The sequence below is a fragment of the Salmo trutta genome, unplaced genomic scaffold (genome assembly GCF_901001165.1).
Source record: "Salmo trutta unplaced genomic scaffold, fSalTru1.1, whole genome shotgun sequence".
NCBI classification, from domain to species: domain Eukaryota; kingdom Metazoa; phylum Chordata; class Actinopteri; order Salmoniformes; family Salmonidae; genus Salmo; species Salmo trutta.
In genome coordinates this window covers 558,622-584,188 of record NW_021822992.1, presented here as the reverse complement: position 1 = coordinate 584,188, position 25,567 = coordinate 558,622, and the positions used below count along the sequence as shown (strand labels likewise).

At 47.9% G+C, this 25,567-nt stretch overlaps 1 protein-coding gene across 1 annotated transcript in view; it reads left to right on the top strand.

Moving 5' to 3' along the window:
• The window catches only part of LOC115187885 (CUB and sushi domain-containing protein 3-like), a 1,475,978-nt gene that overhangs the window by 1,034,173 nt on the left and 416,238 nt on the right, over positions 1-25,567 (top strand). Inside the window, 1 exon segment of the mRNA XM_029746934.1 lies at positions 5,410-5,632. Coding sequence (XP_029602794.1) covers positions 5,410-5,632 — 223 coding nt within the window.

The following is a 25,567-nucleotide window of genomic DNA, read 5'->3' as shown; positions in this document are numbered from 1 at the left end:
AACAGCTAAGCTTTGGCTTGTCCTTGTCATAGGCAGAGTGTGTAGTGTGTGTGTGATGTGTGTTGTTTTTGTGTGTATGTGACTGCGTGTGTTTGTGCATTGAAAATCTCCTAATTAATGGAAATTACATTTTTCACCACAAAGCCTAACCCAAATAATCAAAGTATTTGTAGTCTGACCAGTGTGGTAAGTGTCTGACCCATCATGTTAAGGTAATGAGTTTTTTGCCAGCCTGCCTGCAGACAGTAGGAGAGAAGAGGGAAGACTGGTGCATGTATTAGGAATACCTTGAGTGGGTAGTGGGTAGTGGGTGGGCTGGGGAAGCTACAGACCAGGAGAGTGGGTAGTGGGTAGTGGGTAGGGTGGGGAAGGTGCAGACCAGGAGAGTGGGTAGTGGGTAGGGTGGGGAAGGTGCAGACCAGGAGAGTGGGTAGTGGGTAGGGTGGGGAAGGTGCAGACCAGGAGAGTGGGTAGTGGGTAGGGTGGGGAAGGTGCAGACCAGGAGAGTGGGTAGTGGGTAGGGTGGGGAAGGTGCAGACCAGGAGAGTGGGTAGTGGGTAGGGTGGGGAAGGTGCAGACCAGGAGAGTGGGTAGTGGGTAGGGTGGGGAAGGTGCAGACCTGGAGAGTGGGTAGTGGGTAGTGGGTAGGATGGGGAAGGTGCAGACCTGGAGAGTGGGTAGTGGGTAGTGGGTAGGCTGGGGAAGGTGCAGACCAGGAGAGTGGGTAGTGGGTAGTGGGTAGGCTGGGGAAGGTGCAGACCAGGAGAGTGGGTAGTGGGTAGGGTGGGGAAGGTGCAGACCTGGAGAGTGGGTAGTGGGTAGTGGGTAGGCTGGGGAAGGTGCAGACCAGGAGAGTGGGTAGTGGGTAGGCTGGGGAAGGTGCAGACCAGGAGAGTGGGTAGTGGGTAGTGGGTAGGCTGGGGAAGGTGCAGACCAGGAGAGTGGGTAGTGGGTAGGGTGGGGAAGGTGCAGACCAGGAGAGTGGGTAGTGGGTAGGCTGGGGAAGGTGCAGACCAGGAGAGTGGGTAGTGGGTAGGCTGGGGAAGGTGCAGACCAGGAGAGTGGGTAGTGGGTAGGCTGGGGAAGGTGCAGACCAGGAGAGTGGGTAGTGGGTAGTGGGTAGGCTGGGGAAGGTGCAGACCAGGAGAGTGGGTAGTGGGTAGGCTGGGGAAGGTGCAGACCCAGGAGAGTGGGTAGTGGGGTAGGGTGGGGGAAGGTACAGACCAGGAGAGTGGGTAGGGGTAGTGGGTAGGCTGGGGAAGGTGCAGACCGGGAGAGTGGGTAGTGGGTAGTGGGTAGGCTGGGGAAGGTGCAGACCTGGAGAGTGGGTAGTGGGTAGGGTGGGGAAGGTGCAGACCAGGAGAGTGGGTAGTGGGTAGTGGGTAGGGTGGGGAAGGTACAGACCAGGAGAGTGGGTAGTGGGTAGTGGGTAGGGTGGGGAAGGTGCAGACCAGGAGAGTGGGTAGTGGGTAGGGTGGGGAAGGTGCAGACCAGGAGAGTGGGTAGTGGGTAGGCTGGGGAAGGTGCAGACCAGGAGAGTGGGTAGTGGGTAGGGGTAGGGTGGGGAAGGTGCAGACCAGGAGAGTGGGTAGTGGGTAGTGGGTAGTGGGTAGGGTGGGGAAGGTGCAGACCAGGAGAGTGGGTAGTGGGTAGGCTGGGGAAGGTGCAGACCTGGAGAGTGGGTAGTGGGTAGTGGGTAGGCTGGGGAAGGTACAGACCAGGAGAGTGGGTAGTGGGTAGTGGGTAGGCTGGGGAAGGTGCAGACCAGGAGAGTGGGTAGTGGGTAGGCTGGGGAAGGTGCAGACCAGGAGAGTGGGTAGTGGGTAGTGGGTAGGGTGGGGAAGGTGCAGACCAGGAGAGTGGGTAGTGGGTAGTGGGTAGGGTGGGGAAGGTGCAGACCAGGAGAGTGGGTAGTGGGTAGTGGGTAGGCTGGGGAAGGTGCAGACCAGGAGAGTGGGTAGTGGGTAGTGGGTAGGCTGGGGAAGGTGCAGACCAGGAGAGTGGGTAGTGGGTAGGCTGGGGAAGGTGCAGACCAGGAGAGTGGGTAGTGGGTAGTGGGTAGGCTGGGGAAGGTACAGACCAGGAGAGTGGCTAGTGGGTAGGGTGGGGAAGGTGCAGACCAGGAGAGTGGGTAGTGGGTAGGGTGGGGAAGGTAGAGACCAGGAGAGTGGGTAGTGGGTAGTGGGTAGGGTGGGGAAGGTGCAGACCAGGAGAGTGGGTAGTGGGTAGTGGGTAGGGTGGGGAAGGTAGAGACCAGGAGAGTGGGTAGTGGGTAGTGGGTAGGGTGGGGAAGGTACAGACCAGGAGAGTGGGTAGTGGGTAGTGGGTAGGGTGGGGAAGGTGCAGACCTGGAGAGTGGGTAGTGGGTAGTGGGTAGGGTGGGGAAGGTACAGACCAGGAGAGTGGGTAGTGGGTAGTGGGTAGGCTGGGGAAGGTGCAGACCAGGAGAGTGGGTAGTGGGTAGTGGGTAGGGTGGGGAAGGTGCAGACCAGGAGAGTGGGTAGTGGGTAGGGTGGGGAAGGTGCAGACCGGGAGAGTGGGTAGTGGGTAGTGGGTAGGGTGGGGAAGGTGCAGACCAGGAGAGTGGGTAGTGGGTAGTGGGTAGGCTGGGGAAGGTGCAGACCAGGAGAGTGGGTAGTGGGTAGTGGGTAGGCTGGGAAGGTGCAGACCAGGAGAGTGGGTAGTGGGTAGTGGGTAGGGTGGGGAAGGTGCAGACCAGGAGAGTGGGTAGTGGGTAGTGGGTAGGGTGGGGAAGGTGCAGACCAGGAGAGTGGGTAGTGGGTAGGCTGGGGAAGGTGCAGACCAGGAGAGTGGGTAGTGGGTAGTGGGTAGGATGGGGAAGGTGCAGACCAGGAGAGTGGGTAGTGGGTAGTGGGTAGGCTGGGGAAGGTGCAGACCAGGAGAGTGGGTAGTGGGTGGGATGGGGAAGCTACAGACCAGGAGAGTGGGTAGTGGGTAGTGGGTAGGGTGGGGAAGGTAGAGACCAGGAGAGTGGGTAGTGGGTAGTGGGTAGGCTGGGGAAGGTGCAGACCAGGAGAGTGGGTAGTGGGTAGTGGGTAGGCTGGGGAAGGTGCAGACCAGGAGAGTGGGTAGTGGGTAGTGGGTAGGGTGGGGAAGGTGCAGACCAGGAGAGTGGGTAGTGGGTAGTGGGTAGGCTGGGGAAGGTGCAGACCAGGAGAGTGGGTAGTGGGTAGGCTGGGGAAGGTGCAGACCAGGAGAGTGGGTAGTGGGTAGTGGGTAGGGTGGGGAAGGTGCAGACCAGGAGAGTGGGTAGTGGGTAGGGTGGGGAAGGTGCAGACCAGGAGAGTGGGTAGTGGGTAGGGTGGGGAAGGTGCAGACCAGGAGAGTGGGTAGTGGGTAGTGGGTAGGGTGGGGAAGCTACAGACCAGGAGAGTGGGTAGTGGGTAGTGGGTAGGGTGGGGAAGGTGCAGACCGGGAGAGTGGGTAGTGGGTAGGCTGGGGAAGGTACAGACCGGGAGAGTGGGTAGTGGGTAGTGGGTAGGCTGGGGAAGGTGCAGACCTGGAGAGTGGGTAGTGGGTAGTGGTAGGGTGGGGAAGGTGCAGACCGGGAGAGTGGGTAGTGGGTAGGGTGGGGAAGCTACAGACCAGGAGAGTGGGTAGTGGGTAGTGGGTAGGCTGGGGAAGGTGCAGACCAGGAGAGTGGGTAGTGGGTAGGCTGGGGAAGGTGCAGACCAGGAGAGTGGGTAGTGGGTAGTGGGTAGGGTGGGGAAGGTGCAGACCAGGAGAGTGGGTAGTGGGTAGTGGGTAGGATGGGGAAGGTGCAGACCAGGAGAGTGGGTAGTGGGTAGGCTGGGGAAGGTGCAGACCAGGAGAGTGGGTAGTGGGTAGGCTGGGGAAGGTGCAGACCAGGAGAGTGGGTAGTGGGTAGTGGGTAGGGTGGGGAAGGTGCAGACCAGGAGAGTGGGTAGTGGGTAGGCTGGGGAAGGTGCAGACCAGGAGAGTGGGTAGTGGGTGGGATGGGGAAGCTACAGACCAGGAGAGTGGGTAGTGGGTAGGGTGGGGAAGGTAGAGACCAGGAGAGTGGGTAGTGGGTAGTGGGTAGGCTGGGGAAGGTGCAGACCAGGAGAGTGGGTAGTGGGTAGTGGGTAGGCTGGGGAAGGTGCAGACCAGGAGAGTGGGTAGTGGGTAGTGGGTAGGCTGGGGAAGGTGCAGACCAGGAGAGTGGGTAGTGGGTAGGCTGGGGAAGGTACAGACCAGGAGAGTGGGTAGTGGGTAGTGGGTAGGGTGGGGAAGGTGCAGACCAGGAGAGTGGGTAGTGGGTAGGCTGGGGAAGCTACAGACCAGGAGAGTGGGTAGTGGGTAGGGTGGGGAAGGTGCAGACCAGGAGAGTGGGTAGTGGGTAGTGGGTAGGGTGGGGAAGGTGCAGACCAGGAGAGTGGGTAGTGGGTAGTGGGTAGGGTGGGGAAGGTGCAGACCAGGAGAGTGGGTAGTGGGTAGGCTGGGGAAGGTGCAGACCAGGAGAGTGGGTAGTGGGTGGGATGGGGAAGCTACAGACCAGGAGAGTGGGTAGTGGGTAGTGGGTAGGGTGGGGAAGGTAGAGACCAGGAGAGTGGGTAGTGGGTAGTGGGTAGGCTGGGGAAGGTGCAGACCAGGAGAGTGGGTAGTGGGTAGTGGGTAGGCTGGGGAAGGTGCAGACCAGGAGAGTGGGTAGTGGGTAGGCTGGGGAAGGTGCAGACCAGGAGAGTGGGTAGTGGGTAGGCTGGGGAAGGTGCAGACCAGGAGAGTGGGTAGTGGGTAGTGGGTAGGCTGGGGAAGGTGCAGACCAGGAGAGTGGGTAGTGGGTAGGCTGGGGAAGGTGCAGACCAGGAGAGTGGGTAGTGGGTAGGGTGGGGAAGCTACAGACCAGGAGAGTGGGTAGTGGGTAGTGGGTAGGCTGGGGAAGGTGCAGACCGGGAGAGTGGGTAGTGGGTAGTGGGTAGGCTGGGGAAGGTGCAGACCTGGAGAGTGGGTAGTGGGTAGGCTGGGGAAGCTACAGACCAGGAGAGTGGGTAGTGGGTAGTGGGTAGGGTGGGGAAGGTGCAGACCAGGAGAGTGGGTAGTGGGTAGGCTGGGGAAGGTGCAGACCTGGAGAGTGGGTAGTGGGTAGTGGGTAGGCTGGGGAAGGTGCAGACCAGGAGAGTGGGTAGTGGGTAGTGGGTAGGATGGGGAAGGTGCAGACCAGCTGGTGGTACCAATTTACCAGACCTGTTGTTTGTCTCAAAACATCAGTGTTACTGTGAAGGGAATTAGAGAAATGCTGCAGTGTATTGGATAAAAGTGTATTGGATAAAATTGTTGAGTGTTCAAAATGTGTTACCTGTACGGGTGGAGTGTTGAAGAAATGATGTTTTGAGTGTAAAAAAAAAAAAAGTGTCTGATCTCATGGTTTTTGTTTTCTTGTCTTTCCAGGGTTCATTCATACGTGTGGAGGGACATTTAAAGGCAAGAACGGCACCATAGAAAGCCCAGGTTTCCCATACGGATATCCCAACGGCGCCAACTGTACCTGGGTATTAGTAGCAGAACAAATGAACAGGATTCATATTGTTTTTCAATCTTTCGCTGTGGAAGAGGAATATGATTTTTTATCTTTGTATGACGGACACCCACATCCGGCACATTTCCGGACGAGGTAAGAAACAACTGATCTCCGGGGGGAAAGAAGGCCTTGAAATATGTTGAAATAAGTCTGTTTGATGGGGGGGGATGGAGAGGGAAGGAGAGAGAGAGGGAGAGGGAGATGGATAGTAGCGAGAGAGATACTGTAAATACCACGAGGACGGAGCTTCAATGATGCTGTGAAAAAAGTTAATCTTTCATTTTTTTTCCCCACAACAATGAATGTCTTGTTTGTGTCCGTGTGGTGACAGGAAGAGAGCAGTTTCATAGAGGGACTGTATTGTTGGGAGATTTATAGTCAGAACCACTGTTTCATAGAGGGACTGTATTGTTGGGAGATTTATAGTCAGAACCACTGTTTCATAGAGGGACTGTATTGTTGGGAGATTTATAGTCAGAACCACTGTTTCATAGAGGGACTGTATTGTTGGGAGATTTATAGTCAGAACCACTGTTTCATAGAGGGACTGTATTGTTGGGAGATTTATAGTCAGAACCACTGTTTCATAGAGGGACTGTATTGTTGGGAGATTTATAGTCAGAACCACTGTTTCATAGAGGGACTGTATTGTTGGGAGATTTATAGTCAGAACCACTGTTTCATAGAGGGACTGTATTGTTGGGAGATGTATAGTCAGAACCACTGTTTCATAGAGGGACTGTATTGTTGGGAGATTTATAGTCAGAACCACTGTTTCATAGAGGGACTGTATTGTTGGGAGATTCATAGTCAGAACCACTGTTTCATAGAGAGACTGTATTGTTGGGAGATTTATAGTCAGAACCACTGTTTCATAGAGAGACTGTATTGTTGGGAGATTCATAGTCAGAACCACTGTTTCATAGAGAGACTATTGTTGGGAGATTTATAGTCAGAACCACTGTTTCATAGAGGGACTGTATTGTTGGGAGATTCATAGTCAGAACCACTGTTTCATAGAGGGACTGTATTGTTGGGAGATTCATAGTCAGAACCACTGTTTCATAGAGAGACTGTATTGTTGGGAGATTTATAGTCAGAACCACTGTTTCATAGAGGGACTGTATTGTTGGGAGATTCATAGTCAGAACCACTGTTTCATAGAGGGACTGTATTGTTGGGAGATTTATAGTCAGAACCACTGTTTCATAGAGGGACTGTATTGTTGGGAGATTTATAGTCAGAACCACTGTTTCATAGAGGGACTGTATTGTTGGGAGATTTATAGTCAGAACCACTGTTTCATAGAGGGACTGTATTGTTGGGTGATTTATAGTCAGAACCACTGTTTCATAGAGGGACTGTATTGTTGGGAGATTCATAGTCAGAACCACTGTTTCATAGAGAGACTGTATTGTTGGGAGATTTATAGTCAGAACCACTGTTTCATAGAGGGACTGTTTTGTTGGGAGATTTATAGTCAGAACCACTGTTTCATAGAGGGACTGTATTGTTGGGTGATTTATAGTCAGAACCACTGTTTCATAGAGAGACTGTATTGTTGGGAGATTTATAGTCAGAACCACTGTTTCATAGAGAGACTGTATTGTTGGGTGATTAATAGTCAGAACCACTGTTTCATAGAGAGACTGTATTGTTGGGAGATTTATAGTCATAACCACTGTTTAATCCTAGCCTAGTGTTTAGAGCGTTGGACTAGTAACCGAAAGGTTGCAAGATCAAATCCCCGAGCTGACAAGGTAAAAATCTGTCGTTTTCAAATCAAATCAAATCAAAGTTTATTTGTCACGTGCGCCGAATACAACAGGTGTAGACGTTACAGTGAAATGCTTTACTTACAGGCTCTAACCAATAGTGCGAAAAGAAAGGTATGTTTGTGTGTGTGTGTGTGTGTGTGTGTGTGTGTGTGTGTGTGTGTGTGTGTGTGTGTGTGTGTGTGTGTGTGTGTGTGTGTGTGTGTGTGTGTGTGTGTGTGTGTGTGTGTGTGTGTGTAAGTAAAGAAATAAAGCAACAGTAAAAAGACATTTGAAAATAAGAGTAGCGAGGCTATATACAGACACCGGTTAGTCAGGCTGATTGAGGTAGTATGTAGATATGGTTAAAGTGACTATGCATATATGATGAACAGAGAGTAGCAGTAGCGTAAAAGAGGGGTTGGGGGGGCACACAGTGCAAATAGTCTGGGTAACCATTTGGTAACCTGTTCAGGAGTATTATGGCTTGGGGGTAAAAACTGTTGAGAAGCCTTTTTGTCATAGACTTGGCACTCCGGTATCGCTTGCCATGCGGTAGTAGAGAGAACAGTCTATGACTGGGGTGGCTGGGGTCTTTGACAATTTTTAGGGTCTTCCTCTGACACCGCCTGGTGTAAAGGTCCTGGATGGCAGGAAGCTTGGCCCCAGTGATGCACTGGGCCATACGCACTACCCTCTGAAGTGTCTTGCGGTCGGAGGCCGAGCAGTTGCCGTACCAGGCAGTGATGCAACCAGTCAGGATGCTCTCGATGTTGCAGCTGTAGAACCTTTTGAGGATCTCAGGACCCATGCCAAATCTTTTTAGTTTCCTGAAGTGGATTAGGCTTTGTCGTGCCCTCTTCACAACTGTCTTGGTGTGTTTGGACCATTCTAGTTTGTTGTTGATGTGGACACCAAGGAATTTGTAGCTCTCAACCTGCTCCACTACAGCCCCGTCGATGAGAATGGGGACGTGCTCGGTGCTCCTTTTCCCGTAGTCCACAATCATCTCCTTAGTCTTGGTTACGTTGAGGGATAGGTTGTTATTCTGGCACCACCCGGCCAGGTCTCTGACCTCCTCCCTATAGGCTGTCTCATCATTGTCGGTGATCAGGCCTACCACTGTTGTGTCATCAGCAAACTTAATGATGGTGTTGGAGTCGTGCCTGGCCATGCAGTTATGGGTGAACAGGGAATACAGGAGGGGACTTAGCACGCACCCCTGGGGAGCTCCAGTGTTGAGGATCAGCGTGGCAAATGTGTTGCTACCTACCCTCACCACCTGGGGGCGGCCCGTCAGGAAGTCCAGGATCCAGTTGCAGAGGGAGGTGTTTAGTCCCAGGTTCCTTAGCTTAGTGATGAGCTTTGAGGGCACTATGGTGTTGAACGCTGAGCTGTAGTCAATGAATAGCGTTCTCACATAGGTGTTCCTTTTGTCCAGGTGGGAAAGGGCAGTGTGGAGTGCAATAGAGATTGCATCATCTGTGGATCTGTTTGGGCGGTATGCAAATTGGAGTGGGTCTATGGTTTCTGGAATAATGGTGTTGATGTGAGACATGGCCAGCCTTTCAAAGCACTTCATGGTTACAGACGTGAGTGCTACGGGGCGGTAGTCATTTAGGCAGGTTACCTTCGCTTCCTTGGGTACAGGGACTATGGTGATCTGCTTGAAACAGACTCAGTCAGGGAGAGGTTGAAAATGTCAGTGAAGACACCTGCCAGTTGGTCAGCACATGCCCGGAGCACACGTCCTGGTAATCCATCTGGCCCCGCAGCCTTGTGTATGTTAACCTGTTTAAAGGTCTTACTCACACCGGCTACAGAGAGCGTGATCACACAGTCGTCCGGAACAGCTGATGCTCTCATGCATGCCTCAGTGTTGCTTGCCTCGAAGCGAGCATAGAAGTGATTTAGCTCGTCTGGTAGGCTCGTGTCACTGGGCAGCTCGCGGCTGTGCTTCCCTTTGTAGTCTGTAATAGTTTCCAAGCCCTGCCACATCCGACGAGGGTCGAAGCCGGTGTAGTATGATCCAATCTTAGCCCTGTATTGACGCTTTTCCTGTTTGATGGTTCGTCGCAGGGCATAGCGGGATTTCTTGTAGGCTTCCGGGTTTTGCCCCTGAACAAGGCCGTTAACCCACTGTTCCTAGGCCGTCATTGAAAATAAGAATTTGTTCTTAACTGACTTCCCTAGTTAAATTAGGTAAAATAATACAATTGTTGGAAATTTCTCGTCAGAACCACTGTTTCATAGAGACACTGTATTGTTGGGTGATTTATAGTCAGAACCGGTGAAATCTGATTGTACACTTCTATTCCCAAGCCTGCTATGAGCTGTTACTGTGGCAGAGATCTCACAGTGTCTGATTGGACACTTCTATTACCAAGCCTGCTATGAGCTGTTATTGTGGCAGAGATCTCACAGTGAAACACTCCAAAATAATGCCACAGAGGAACAAAAAGCCCTCTCATTTATTTCCAGCATGCCTGGAGTTCCCTGAAACTAGACACAGGTCAGACCCTAACGACAGAAGCAATTCAGAGGAGAAGAGCAGAAGCAAAATTAAGTATTCAAGAGATAAACAATCTAACTAGCTTTCTGGGAGATTATTCTAGACTGTTGGCTCCGTCTTGTTGACAGTATAATGACTGTTACTCTGCTGTCTCCATCACTTGTTAATGACTGTTAGACTGTTGGTGTTGTCTTGTTAACAGTATAATGACTGTTGGTGTTGTCATGTTAACAGTATAATGACTGTTAGACTGTTGGTGTTGTCATGTTAACAGTATAATGACTGTTGGTGTTGTCATGTTAACAGTATAATGACTGTTGGTGTTGTCATGTTAACAGTATAATGACTGTTGGTGTTGTCATGTTAACAGTATAATGACTGTTGGTGTTGTCATGTTAACAGTATAATGACTGTTAGACTGTTGGTGTTGTCATGTTAACAGTATAATGACTGTTGGTGTTGTCATGTTAACAGTATAATGACTGTTGGTGTTGTCTTGTTAACAGTATAATGACTGTTGGTGTTGTCATGTTAACAGTATAATGACTGTTGGTGTTGTCATGCTAACAGTATAATGACTGTTGGTGTTGTCATGTTAACAGTATAATGACTGTTGGTGTTGTCTTGTTAACAGTATAATGACTGTTGGTGTTGTCTTGTTAACAGTATAATGACTGTTGGTGTTGTCATGTTAACAGTATAATGACTGTTAGACTGTTGGTGTTGTCATGTTAACAGTATAATGACTGTTGGTGTTGTCATGTTAACAGTATAATGACTGTTGGTGTTGTCATGTTAACAGTATAATGACTGTTGGTGTTGTCATGTTAACAGTATAATGACTGTTGGTGTTGTCTTGTTAACAGTATAATGATTGTTAGACTGTTGGTGTTGTCTTGTTAACAGTATAATGACTGTTGGTGTTGTCATGTTAACAGTATAATGACTGTTGGTGTTGTCATGTTAACAGTATAATGACTGTTGGTGTTGTCATGTTAACAGTATAATGACTGTTGGTGTTGTCTTGTTAACAGTATAATGACTGTTGGTGTTGTATTGTTAACAGTATAATGACTGTTAGACTGTTGGTGTTGTCTTGTTAACAGTATAATGACTGTTGGTGTTGTCATGTTAACAGTATAATGACTGTTGGTGTTGTCATGTTAACAGTATAATGACTGTTGGTGTTGTCTTGTTAACAGTATAATGACCGTTAGACTGGTGGCTCCATCAGTTGTTTATCAGTATAATCAGTATAATGCAGTATCAGTATTAATCAGTATAATCAGTATAAGGCCAGGAATAGAAGGGTTGCTTGCTGGCATTAGTATTGTAGATGCCATCTCCTATCGTTACGCCCTCTAGCAAGGCACTTAACCCCTACATCTGCTGCAGACTGAGCTGCACCGCGGCAGATCGAACTTCTGAATAGAAAATAGATCTATGTTTGTTCAGATCCTTGGTTAGAATCTCTTAGTACTTTTGCTCATCTCATCGTCAAGGAGATGGGTAACTATTTTGTGAATGCAGGCAACGACATTTGCATACTGATAGGACTTCTGCATTCTCCTAGACTTAGAACTAATTGTGCTTGTCAACGACAGGGAAAACAGCAAGACTAAATATTTGGAGACAAAATAAATGGTCTGCTTTTGACGGATTCCTCTCGATCCGTCCTTAATCTCTAAATAGCAACGTTGTTCTTTGTGTCTTAGTCACACTCTTTTTATAGAGGACTTTTGATAGGGTCTGCGTCCCAAATGGTACCCTATTCCCTATATAGTGCACTAAGGCTCTCACTAGGGTTTAAATTGTAGTGTACTGTATAGGGAATAGGGTGCCATTTGGGACGCGGCCCCCAGGATTTCTTTATGACAGTGCTGTAGTGTGAGTTGTGCCAGATAATGAGAATTACAGTACATAACAGAAGGCTTACTGAGCCTCAGGCAGCTAGAAACTTACCAACCCACATTCAACCTACATACAGATACAAAGGTACATTACTGCAGTACTTAGTGGACATATAGACACACAGGCACATTACTGCAGTACTTAGTGGACATACAGACACACACAGGTATGTTACTACAGTACTTAGTGAATATATAGACACACAGGTATGTTACTGCAGAACTTAGTGGACATATAGACACACAGGTATGTTACTGCAGTACTTAGTGGACATATAGACACACAGGTATGTTACTGCAGTACTTAGTGAACATACAGACACACAGGTAAATAGGTATAGATATGGCTACCAGTGATGTAGTAAAATAGGGAGGTTGATATGACATGGCTACCAGTGATGTAGTAAAATAGGGAGGTTGATATGACATGGCTACCAGTGATGTAGTAAAATAGGGAGGTTGATATGACATGGCTACCAGTGATGTAGTAAAATAGGGAGGTTGATGTGACATGGCTACCAGTGATGTAGTAAAATAGGGAGGTTCCTGGTGACAAAAGTAATGCTCCCTATATGTCCAAAAGGTTGATAATGACTCACATATAATAAAAAAAGACTTATTACCTTGTTGTTTAGTTAATGTCCCTGTTCCTGATAGACAATTTCTCACTGTTTCACGTTACCTGTCTACAGTAGTTAGTAATCACGCTGTTTGAGTAGCCAATGAGTAGCAATAACGTGGCTATATACACAGGGTAACCGTGCTGAGTCAATGTGCAGGGGTATGAGGTAATAACTTGACTATATACACAGGGTACCAGTACTGAGTCCATGTGCAGGGGTACGAGGTAATAACTTGGCTATATACACAGGGTACCAGTACTGAGTCAATGTGCAGGGGTATGAGGTAATAACTTGACTATATACACCGGGTACCAGTACTGAGTCAATGTGCAGGGGTACGAGGTAATAACTTGGATATATACACAGGGTACCAGTACTGAGTCAATGTGCAGGGGTTTGAGGTAATAACTTGACTATATACACAGGGTACCAGTACTGAGTCAATGTGCAGGGTTATGAGGTAATAACATGGCTATATACACAGGGTACCAGTACTGAGTCAATGTGCAGGCTAATTGAGGCTGCAGTGCACTTTCTCATTCTACAGTTACAAATAACAGCAACTCCATTCAGAATATTAAGTCAGACCCGTGACATTATTTAGAATTCTGGATCCGGACCCGCTCGGATCCCTTATTGGGTCTCGGGTATTTGGGTACAGGTGGATCCATGAAGACCTCTACTATGGTGGTCTCCTTGAAACGTAGGTATTCGACTGGGTCAGGGAGAGGTTGAAAATGTCAGTGAAGACACTTGCCAGCTGGTCAGCGCATGCTCTGTGTACACATCCTGGTAGTACGTCTGGCCCGCGGCCTTGTGAATGTTAACTTGTTCCAAGGTCTTATGGAGAGCGAGATCACACAGTCTTCCATAACAGCTGGTGCTTTCATGCATGGTTCAGTGTTTCTTACCGATTGCGCCAGAGAAGACGTTTTACGTGCCCGCAGCTGATTGTGTTTTTTGTTTGTTTATTTGCGTTGTTTGTAACTTATTTTTTCACTGATTTTGTACAATGGGAAGCACAGCCGAGAGCTGCCCAGTGAAACAGGCCTACCGCAAAGTGTCAGTACAGGACTAAGATTGAATTGTACTACACCAGCTCGGACGCTCGTAGGATGTGGCAGGGCTTGCAAACCATTACAGACTACAAAGGGAAGCACAGCCGAGAGCTGCCCAGTGACACGAGCCTATCAGATGAGCTAAACTACTTCTATGCTCGCTTCGAGGCAAATAACACTGAAACATGCATGAGAGCACCAGCTGTTGCGTAAGACTGTGTGATCACGCTCTCCGCAGCCGATGTGAGTGAGACCTTTAAACAGGTAAACAATCACAAGGCCGCAGGGCGAGCATGCGCGGACCAACTGGCAAGTGTCTTCACTGACATTTTCAACCTCTCCCTGTCCGAGTCTGTAATACCAACATGTTTTAAGCAGACCACCATAGTCCCAAGAACACTAAGGTAACCTGCCTAAATGACTACCAACACCTGTAGCCATGAAGTGCTTTGAAAGGCTGGTCATGGCTCACATTAACACCATCATCCCAGAAACCCTAGACCCACTCCAATTTGCATACCGCCCCAACAGATCCACAGATGATGCAATCTCCATTGCACTCCACACTGCCCTTTCCCACCTTGACAAAAGGAACACCTATGTGAGAATGCTATTCATTGGCTACAGCTCAGCATTCAACACCATAGTGCCCTCAAAGCTCATCAATAAGCTAAGGACCCTGGAACTAAACACCTCCCTTTGCAACTGGATCCTGGACTTCCTGACGGGCCGCCCCCAGGTGGTAAGGGTAGGTAAAAACACATCCGCCATGCTGATCCTCAACACATGGGCCCCTCAGGGGTGCGTGCTCAGTCCCCTCCTGTACTTCCTGTTCACTCATGACTGCATGGCCAGGCACAACTCCAACACCATAATTCAATTTGTCGATGACTCAACAGTGGTAGGCCTGATCACCGACAACGACGAGACAGCCTATAGGAAGGAGGTCAGAGACCTGGCCGGGTTGTGCCAGGACAACAACCTCTTCCTCAACGTGATCAAGACAACGGAGATGGTTGTGGACTACAGGAAAAAGAGGACAGAGAATGCCCACATTCTCATCGACGGGGCTGCAAGGGAGCAGGTTGAGAGCTTCAAGTTCCTTGGTGTCCACATCACCAACAAACTAACATTGTCCAAGCTCACCAAGACAGTCATGAAGAGGGCACGACAAAACCTATTCCACCTCAGGAGACTGAAAAGATTTGGCTTGGGTCCTCAGATATTCAAAAGGTTCTACAGCTGCACCATCGAGAGCATCCTGACTGGTTGCATCACTGCCTGGTATGGCAACTGCTCAGCCTCCGACCGCAAGGCACTACAGAAGGTAGTGCAAACGGCCCAGTACATCACTGGGGCCAAACTTCTTGCCATCCAGGACCTCTACACCAGGCGGTGTCAGAGGAAGGCCCTAAAAATTGTTAAAGACTCCAGCCACCCTAGTCACAGACTGTTCTCTCTGCTACCGCATGGCAAGCGGTGCCAGAGCGCCAAGTCTAGGTTCAAGAGGCTTCTAAACAAGAGGTTTCTACCCCAAGCCATAAGACTCCTGAACATCTAGTCAAATGGCTACCTGGACTATTTTCAGTGCCCCCCCCCCTCACCCCCTCTTTACACCACTGCTACTCTCTGTTGTCATCTATGCATAGTCACTTTAATAACTCCAACTACATGTACATACTACCTCAAATAACCGGTGTCCCCGCACATTGTCTCTGTATCGGTACCCCCCTTTATATAGCCTCCACATTGTCTCTGTATCGGTACCCCCCCTGTATATAGCCTCCACATTGACTCTGTACCGGTACCCCCCTGTATATAGTCTCCACATTGACTCTGTAACGGTACCCCCTGTAAATAGCCTCCACATTGTCTCTGTATCGGTACCCCCCTTGTATATAGCCTCCACATTATCTCTGTAACGGTACCCCCTGTATATAGCCTCCACATTGACTCTGTACCGGTACCCCCCTGTATATAGTCTCCACATTGACTCTGTAACGGTACCCCCTGTATATAGCCTCCACATTGACTCTGTACCGGTACCCCCCTGTATATAGTCTCCACATTGACTCTGTACCGGTACCCCCTGTATATAGCCTCCACATTGACTCTGTAATGGTACCCCCTGTATATAGCCTCCACATTGACTCTGTATCGGTACCCCCTGTATATAGCCTCCACATTGACTCTGTACCGGTACCCCCTGTATATAGCCTCCACATTGACTCTGTATCGGTACCCCCCCGTATATAGCCTCCACATTGACTCTGTATCGGTACCCCCTGTATATAGCCTCCACATTGTCTCTGTATCGGTACCCCCTGTATATAGCCTCCACATTGACTCTGTACCGTAACACCCTGTATATAGCCTCCACATTGACTCTGTATTGGTACCCCCTGTATATAGCCTCCACATTGACTCTGTATCGGTACCCCTCCCTGTATATATTCTTGCTATTGTTATTTCACTGCTGCTATTTACTTTTGTCTCTTATTTTTATCTGTATTTTTTTTAAACTGCATTGTTGGTTAGGGGCCTCGTAAGTAAGCATTTCACTGTAAGGTCTACACCTGTTGTATTCGGCGCATGTGACTAATAACATTTGATTTGATTTGATCTTATCTCGAAACGAGCATAGAAGGCATTTAGCTCGTCTGGTAGGCTTGCATCACTTGGCAGCTCGCGGCTGGAAAGTCTGTGATAGTTCGCAAGCCCTGCCACTTCCGACCAGCGTCAGAGGATTCGATCCGATGAGCATAGTAATTATTCGATTTTAGTCCTGTATTGATGCTTTGCCTGTTTGAATGTTCGTCCATTTGATGGTTCGTCGGAGGTCATAGTGGGATTTCTACTAAGCGTCCGGATTAGTGTCCCGCTCCTTGAAATCTGAAGCTCTAGCCTATAGCTCAGTGCAGATGTTGCCTGTAATCCATGGCTTCTGGTTGGGATATGTACGTACGGTCACTGTGGGGACGACGTCGTCAATTTCACTTAATAACAAAGCCTGTGACTGATGTGTTAAACTCTTTAATGTTATCGGATGAATCCTATTTCAGTCTGTGCTAGCGGAACAGTCCTGTAGCTTAGCATCTGTTTCGTCAGACCACTTCTGTATTGAGCACGTCAATGGTACTTCCTGTTTGAGTTTTTTGCTTGCAACCATCACTGCAATTAAATTGTACTTAGAGGTATTAGTAACTTTAGTCCACATAGAAACAACAGCATTAATAACTGTATTTATAAAATTATAAAGTGATTCATCACTTAGTTCTACAGAACAGTAAAGTAATTTATTAACTTATTAACCTGTCGCTGCAGGTAGCCATTGATTGACATCCATTGTGTAACTGTGTTATGAATCTTATTGCATCAGAAAAACCTTTGAAATAGATGACATTAAAGAAACCAATGTATCTATTGGCTTTACAGAAGTGAACAGGACATTTGCTTGGAGGACAGGGGAAGTAAAAAAAAAAAAGCTTCTTTATTGATAAAAACTATGTTTCGGCCCTTAGCATTCACCAGGTTGTTTTTCTATTGGCTTTACAGTTAAAACGACATGTTTCAGCCTATGTCCTTCACCAGGTTGTTTTTCTATTGGCTTTACAGTTAAAACGACATGTTTCAGCCTATGGCCTTCACCAGGTTGTTTTTCTATTGGCTTTACAGTTAAAACGACATGTTTCAGCCTATGTCCTTCACCAGGTTGTTTTTAAATTAAACAATACTCAGATAAAGAAATTAACTTTTAATCGACCAAGCTGCTTAATTTCTTACATTTGTTTTTTCGTTTTTTTATGGGTGCTGGCATTTTTCATAGCACTAAGTCAATTATTTTAACCGCAAAATATGAGAATTTATATGAATTATTTGATTGGGTTATTTTGACATACATAGAAAATAGTTATTAAAAAAATGTAATGTTAATCTGGTAAACATAATGTATAATATTTATTAAAAACGAAATGGCAGTCTGGTGAATGAGATTTTGTTTCATAAGTAATACAAAAATGATTGGCATCCCTGTCACTTAACGATTTCTGTGTGGAATTTGATTAGTGCTTGGGGTTATGGTATTTCCGGAAGATCCACTTGCGGCAAAGTATCAGACTCCTGGCAGAGGCAACCAAGATTTGGGTTAAAATGTCCTGGTACCTGGTAAAGTTCATCATGCCGTTGACCTTAACAAGGGCCCCAGGACCAGTCGAAGCAAAATAGCCACATAACATCACAGATTCCACCACTGTATTTTACCGTAGGTATGAGGTACTTTACTGCATATGCTTCTTTTTTTTCCAACGGCAAACCCACCACTGGTGTGAACGGCCAAAGAGCTCTATGTTCATGTCATCTGATCATAGCACTGTGTCTGTGGTAACTGAGAGAGAGGGAGAGGGCTAGATCTATGCATGTTTTCCAGGGCTCAATGACTGAGAGATAGATAGAGAGACAGACAGACAGAAAGAGCGAGTTAGCGAGTGAGAGAGAGGGAGGGAGGGAGGGAGGGAGAGAGAGAGAGCCATGCATGTTGCTCTCTCTGTGGCTTGTGTCTCTAAGTCAGTAATCAGACCGGTGGCTCTGTGACAGGTAGTTTCCCTCTGATGTAGTGTGTTCAGGTGTTTGAACGCGCCGCTCGTGTTCAGGCAATCAGCTGCAGCATCCCTCATAGTAATTCAGCTGCCGGGTTGTAAACTAGACGACCATTGCGGCTCTGGCGGGATCAGACCGGCTCAGACATTCAGGTTCCCTACTCACACTGACATTACGGCTTTATTGTGGTGGGATACGCACTTGAATGAAGATGGGTGAATGGTTGTCATTTCACTGATGCCTGGCTGTGGATGTGTGGAAATGCATCACGTCTCGGGTATAATGGGGTTTTTTGGCCATTATTTTGAGTGATACATGTAGGAACATTACCTACTTTGGTAGCTGTGAAATACACTGCAATACACCAGTCTGCAATACACCAGTCAATACACCTGTCTGCAATACACCAGTCAATACACCAGTCAATACACTGGTCTGCAGTACACCAGTCAATACACCAGTCTGCAATACACCAGTCAATACACCAGTCAATACACCAGTCATCAATACACCAGTCAATACACCTGTCTGCAGTACACCAGTCAATACACCAGTCTGCAATACACCAGTCAATACACCAGTCTGCAATACACCAGTCAATACACCAGTCAATACACTGGTCTGCAGTACACCAGTCAATACACCAGTCTGCAATACACCAGTCAATACACCAGTCAATACACCAGTCATCAATACACCAGTCAATACACCTGTCTGCAGTACACCAGTCAATACACCAGTCTGCAATACACCAGTCAATACACCAGTCTGCAATACACCAGTCAATACACCAGTCAATACACTGGTCTGCAGTACACCAGTCAATACACCAGTCTGCAATACACCAGTCAATACACCAATCAATACACCAGTCTGCAATACACCAGTCAATAAACCAGTCAATATACGAGTCAATACGCCAGTCAATACACCAATCAATACACCAGTCTGCAATACACCGGTCAATACACCAGTCAAAACACCAGACAATACACCGGTCAATACACCAGTCAAAACACCAGACAATACACCAGTCAATACACCAGTCTGCAATACACCAGTCAATACACCAGTCAATACACCAGTCAAAACACCAGACAATACACCAGTCAATACACCAGTCTGCAATACACCGGTCAATACACCAGTCAAAACACCAGACAATACACCAGTCAATACACCAGTCTGCAATACACCAGTCAATACACCAGTCAATACACCAGTCAAAACACCAGTCAAAACACCAGACAATACACCAGTCAATACACCAGTCTGCAATACACCAGTCAATACACCAGTCAATACACCAGTCAATACACCAGTCAAAACACCAGACAATACACCAGTCAATACACCAGTCAATACACCAGTCAAAACACCAGACAGTACACCAGTCAATACACCAGTCTGCAATACACCAGTCTGCAATACACCAGTCTGCAATACACCAGTCTGCAATACACCGGTCAATACACCAGTCAATACCTCAGTCTGCAATACACCGGTCAATACACCAGTCAAAACACCAGACAATACACCAGTCAATACACCAGTCTGCAATACACCAGTCAATACACCAATCAATACACCAGTCAAAACACCAGTCAATACACCAGTCAATACACCAGTCTGCAATACACCAGTCAATACACCAGTCTGCAATACACCAGTCAATACACTGGTCTGCAATACACCAGTCTGCAATACACCAGTCTGCAATACACCAGTCAATACGCCAGTCAATACACCAGTAAATACACCAGTCAATACACCAGTCAATACACCAGTCTGCAATACACCAGTCAATACACCAGTCTGCAATACACCAGTCAATACACCGGTCTGCAATACACCAGTCTGCAATACACCAGTCAATACACCAGTCAATACGCCAGTCAATACACCAGTAAATACACCAGTCAATACACCAGTCTGCAATTCACCAGTCAATACACCAGTCAATACACCAGTCAAAACACCAGTCAATACACCAGTCAATACACCAGTCTGCAATACACCAGTCAATACACCAGTCTGTAATACACCAGTCAATACATCGGTCTGCAATACACCAGTCAATACACCAGTCTGCAATACACCATTCAATACACCGGTCTGCAGTACACCAGTCAATACACCAGTCTGCAATACACCAGTCAATACAGCAGTCAATACAGCAGTCAATACACCAGTCAATACACAAGTCAATACACCAGTCAATACACCAGTTCGCAACACACCAGTCAATACGCCAGTCTGCAATACACCAGTCAATACACCAGTCTGCAACACACCAGTCAATACATCAGTCAATACACCGGTCTGCAATACACCAGTCAATACACCAGTCTGCAATACCCCAGACAATACACCAGTCTGCAATACACCAGTCACTACACCAGTCTGCAATACACCAGTCAATATACCAGTCTGCAATACACCAGTCAATACACCAGACAATACACCAGCCTGCAATACACCAGTCAATACACCAGTCTGCAATACACCAGTCAATACACCAGTCTGCAATACACCAGTCAAAACACCAGTCTGCAATACACCAGTCAATACAGCGGTCTGCAATACACCAGTCTGCAATACACCGGTCAATACATCAGTCTGCAATACACCAGTCAATACACCAGTCTGCAACAAACTAGTCAAAACACCAGTCAAAACACCAGTCTGCAATACACCAATCAATACACCAGTCAATACACCAGTCAATATACCAGTCTGCAATACATCAGTCAATACACCAGTCAACAAACCAATCTGCAATACACCAGTAAATACACCAGTCAAAACACCAGTCTGCAATACACCAATCAATACACCAGTCAATACAATCGTCTGTAATACACCAGTCTGCAATACCAGTCAATACACCAGTCAAAACACCAGTCTGCAATACACCAATTAATACACCAGTCAATACACCTGTCGGAAATACACCAGTCTGCAATGCACCAGTCAATACACCAGTCTAAAATACACCAGTCTGCAATGCACCATTCAACACACCAGTCAAAACACCAGTCTGCAATACACCAATTAATACACCAGTCAATACACCTGTCTGAAATACACCAGTCTGCAATGCACCAGTCAATACACCAGTCTAAAATACACCAGTCTGCAATGCACCGTTCAACACACCAGTCAAAACACCAGTCTGCAATACACCATTCAACACACCAGTCTGCAATACACCAGTCTGCAAAACACCAGTCTGCAATACACCATTCAACACACCAGTCAAAACACCAGTCTGCAAAACACCAGTCTGCAATACACCTGTCAATACACCAGTCAATACACCAGTCAAAACACCAGTCTGAAATACAGCAGTCAATACACCAGTCTGCAATACACCAGTCAATACACTAGTCAAAACACCAGTCTGCAACACACCAGTCTGCAATACACCTGTCAATACACCAGTCAATACACCAGTCAAAACACCAGTCTGAAATACAGCAGTCAATACACCAGTCTGCAATACACCAGTCAGTACACTAGTCAAAACACCAGTCTGCGATACAGCAGTCAAAACACCACTATGCTAAAAGTAATTTCAAAACACATGCAGTACACTACTTTAGGTCCTGAGCTGTTTGTTGTTCATTTTCCTTAATGAATGAGTCTGTTTGTTGTCAGGTGTCCTTTAATAGATTTCCAATAGGGCAGAGTGGTGGGGGTCTGTTTGGGTCCATGACTTACTAATAGCCATCTAGTTAAAGACCACAAGGTCTCTGGCTCCCTAGCTTGTTCTTGTCCATTACACACACACACACACACACACGCACACACACACGCACACACACACACACACACGCACACACACACACACACACACGCACACACACACACACGCACACACACACACACACACACACACGCACGCACGCACGCACGCACGCACGCACGCACGCACGCACGCACGCACGCACGCACGCACGCACGCACACACACACACACACACACACACACACACACACACACACACACACACACACACACACACACACACACACTGATTTATCAGTCTCTTATATCATATAATTTCTGTTTGACATCTGGAGATTCTACAGTTTTATCCCATTCGACGTTAACTAGAGCGAGAGAGAAGGTTAGATAGAAATTTACCCTAGATATGTTTTGGGCTGAACTTCTCTAGGGTGGATTTAAAAAAAAAATGCACTCTGGGATTTCACTAGCTATTGTTGAGTCTCCATGCAGCCCACAGCTAAGAAAAGTATGGCTTGTCAAAATGTTCCTCCTGAGATTTCACTGTAGGAACCCCCCCCCCCCCCGCCCCAATTCTTCCCTGAAATTATGTTCTCCCCTGTTGCCGAAGATGATCTGCACCCAGCTTGTGTTTGTCTGGGTTAGTGTGGTGTTGACAGTCAGACTTCTCTGTCTGGGACTGGGAGTCAGAGGCTCCCTGCCTAAAATGGCACCCTATTCCCTATTCCTCCATAGGGTATGGTCAAACGTAGTGCACTAAAGGGAATTAGGGTGCCTTTTGTGACACCAGAGTGACTGCTCTGAGTCTCTACCCGACTACCTGTCATGGGCTAGCTAGCTACATCAACCTCGTCCTCCTTTCCACGGTGTTCGCTGGCTGTTACTGCCAAACCAGAGATGCTGCTTGTGTCTGTCTGAGCACGGAGTGACAGACAGACAGCCCTCCACAGAGCTGGGTTGTCAGTCTTTCTGTATCCCAAATGGCACCCTATTCCCTGTATAGTGCATTACTTTGACCAAGAGCAGTGGAAAAGAAGGAACAGTTGTGCACTCTGATGTAGGGAGTAGGGTGCCATTTGGACCGTGGACAGACACTCTACCACAGGGCTGAGAGTGTGAAGGTAGAGGGACTGTATTCTACCACAGAGCTGAGAGTCTGAAGGTAGAGGAACTGTATTCTACCACAGTGCTGAGAGTGTGAAGGTAGAGGGACTGTATTCTACCACAGGGCTGAGAGTGTGAAGGTAGAGGGACTGTATTCTACCACAGGGCTGAGAGTGTGAAGGTAGAGGGACTGTATTCTACCACAGGGCTGAGAGTCTGAAGGTAGAGGGACTGTATTCTACCACAGGGCTGAGAGTGTGAAGGTAGAGGGACTGTATTCTACCACAGGGCTGAGAGTGTGAAGGTAGAGGGACTGTATTCTACCACAGGGCTGAGAATCTGAAGGTAGAGGGACTGTATTCTACCACAGGGCTGAGAGTGTGAAGGTAGAGGGACTGTATTCTACCACAGGGCTGAGAGTCTGAAGGTAGAGGGACTGTATTCTACCACAGGGCTGAGAGTGTGAAGGTAGAGGGACTGTATTCTACCACAGGGCTGAGAGTGTGAAGGTAGAGGGACTGTATTCTACCACAGGGCTGAGAATCTGAAGGTAGAGGGACTGTATTCTACCACAGGGCTGAGAGTGTGAAGGTAGAGGGACTGTATTCTACCACAGGGCTGAGAGTCTGAAGGAAGAGGGACTGTATTCTACCACAGGGCTGAGAGTGTGAAGGTAGAGGGACTGTATTCTACCACAGGGCTGAGAGTCTGAAGGTAGAGGGACTGTATTCTACCACAGGGCTGAGAGTGTGAACGTAGAGGGACTGTATTCTACCACAGTGCTGAGAGTGTGAAGGTAGAGGGACTGTATTCTACCACAGGGCTGAGAGTGTGAAGGTAGAGGGACTGTATTCTACCACAGGGCTGAGAGTCTGAAGGTAGAGGGACTGTATTCTACCACAGTGCTGAGAGTCTGAAGGTAGAGGGACTATATTCTACCACAGAGCTGAGAGTCTGAAGGTTAGAGGGACTAATTTCTACCACAGTGCTGAGAGTCTGAAGGTAGAGGGACTGTATTCTACCACAGGGCTGAGAGTGTGAAGATATAGAGGGACTGTATTCTACCACAGTGCTGAGAGTCTGAAGGTAGAGGGACTATATTCTAACACCTGCTGTTTTAAATTCTCCAGAGACAGCAGGAGCGGTAGAGATACTCTGAATGATCGGCTATGAAAAAGCCAACTGACATTTACTCCTGAGGTGCTGACCTGTTGCACCCTCGACAGCCACTGTGCTTATTATTATCTGACCCTGCTGGTTATCTATGAACGTTTGAACATCTTGGCCATGTTCTGTTATAATCTCCACCCGGCACAGCCAGAAGAAGACTGGCCACCCCTCATAGCCTGGTTCCTCTCCAGGTTTCTTCCTAAGGTTCTGGCCTTTCTAGGGAGTTTTTCCTAGCCACCGTGCTTCTACACCTGCATTGCTTGCTGTTTGGGGTTTTAGGCTGGGTTTCTGTACAGCACTTTGTGACATCAGCTGATGTAAGAAGGGCTTTATAAATAAATACATTTGATTGATTTGATTGATTATTCTACCACAGTGCTGAGAGTCTGAAGGAAGAGGGACTGTATTCTGCCCATCATGGGCTAGATGAAGAAGGAGGGACTGTACTCTGCCCATCATGGGCTAGATGAAGAAGGAGGGACTGTACTCTACCCATCATTGGGTAAATGAAGGTAGAGGGACTGTACTCTACCCATCATGGGCTAGATGAAGGTAGAGGGACTGTACTCTACCCATCATGGGCTAGATGAAGGTAGAGGGACTGTACTCTACCCATCATGGGCTAGATGAAGGTAGAGGGACTGTACTCTGCCCATCATGGGCTAGATGAAGGTAGAGGGACTGTACTCTACCCATCATGGGCTAGATGAAGGTAGAGGGACTGTACTCTACCCATCATGGGCTAGATGAAGGTAGAGGGACTGTACTCTACCCATCATGGGCTAGATGAAGGTAGAGGGACTGTACTCTACCCATCATGGGGTAGATGAAGGTAGAGGGACTGTACTCTACCCATCATTGGGTAAATGAAGGTAGAGGGACTGTACTCTGCCCATCATGGGCTAGATGAAGGTAGAGGGACTGTACTCTACCCATCATGGGCCCAGATGAAGGTAGAGGGACTGTACTCTACCATCATGGGCTAGATGAAGGTAGAGGGACTGTACTCTATCCATCATGGGCTAGATGAAGATAGAGGGGCTGTACTCTACCCATCATGGGCTAGATGAAGGTAGAGGGACTGTACTCTACCCATCATGGGCTAGATGAAGGTAGAGGGACTGTACTCTACCCATCATGGGCTAGATGAACGTAGAGGGACTGTACTCTACCCGTCATGGGCTAGATGAAGGTAGAGGGACTGTACTCTGCCCATCATGGGCTAGATGAAGGTAGAGGGACTGTACTCTACCCATCATGGGCTAGATGAAGGTAGAGGGACTGTACTCTACCCATCATTGTCTAGATGAAGGTAGAGGGACTGTACTCTACCCATCATGGGGTAAATGAAGGAAGAGGGACTGTACTCTACCCATCATGGGCTAGATGAAGGAAGAGGGACTGTACTCTATCCATCATGGGCTAGATGAAGGTAGAGGGACTGTACTCTACCCATCATGGGGTAAATGAAGGTAGAGGGACTGTACTCTACCCATCATGGGCTAGATGAAGGTAGAGGGACTGTACTCTGCCCATCATGGGCTAGATGAA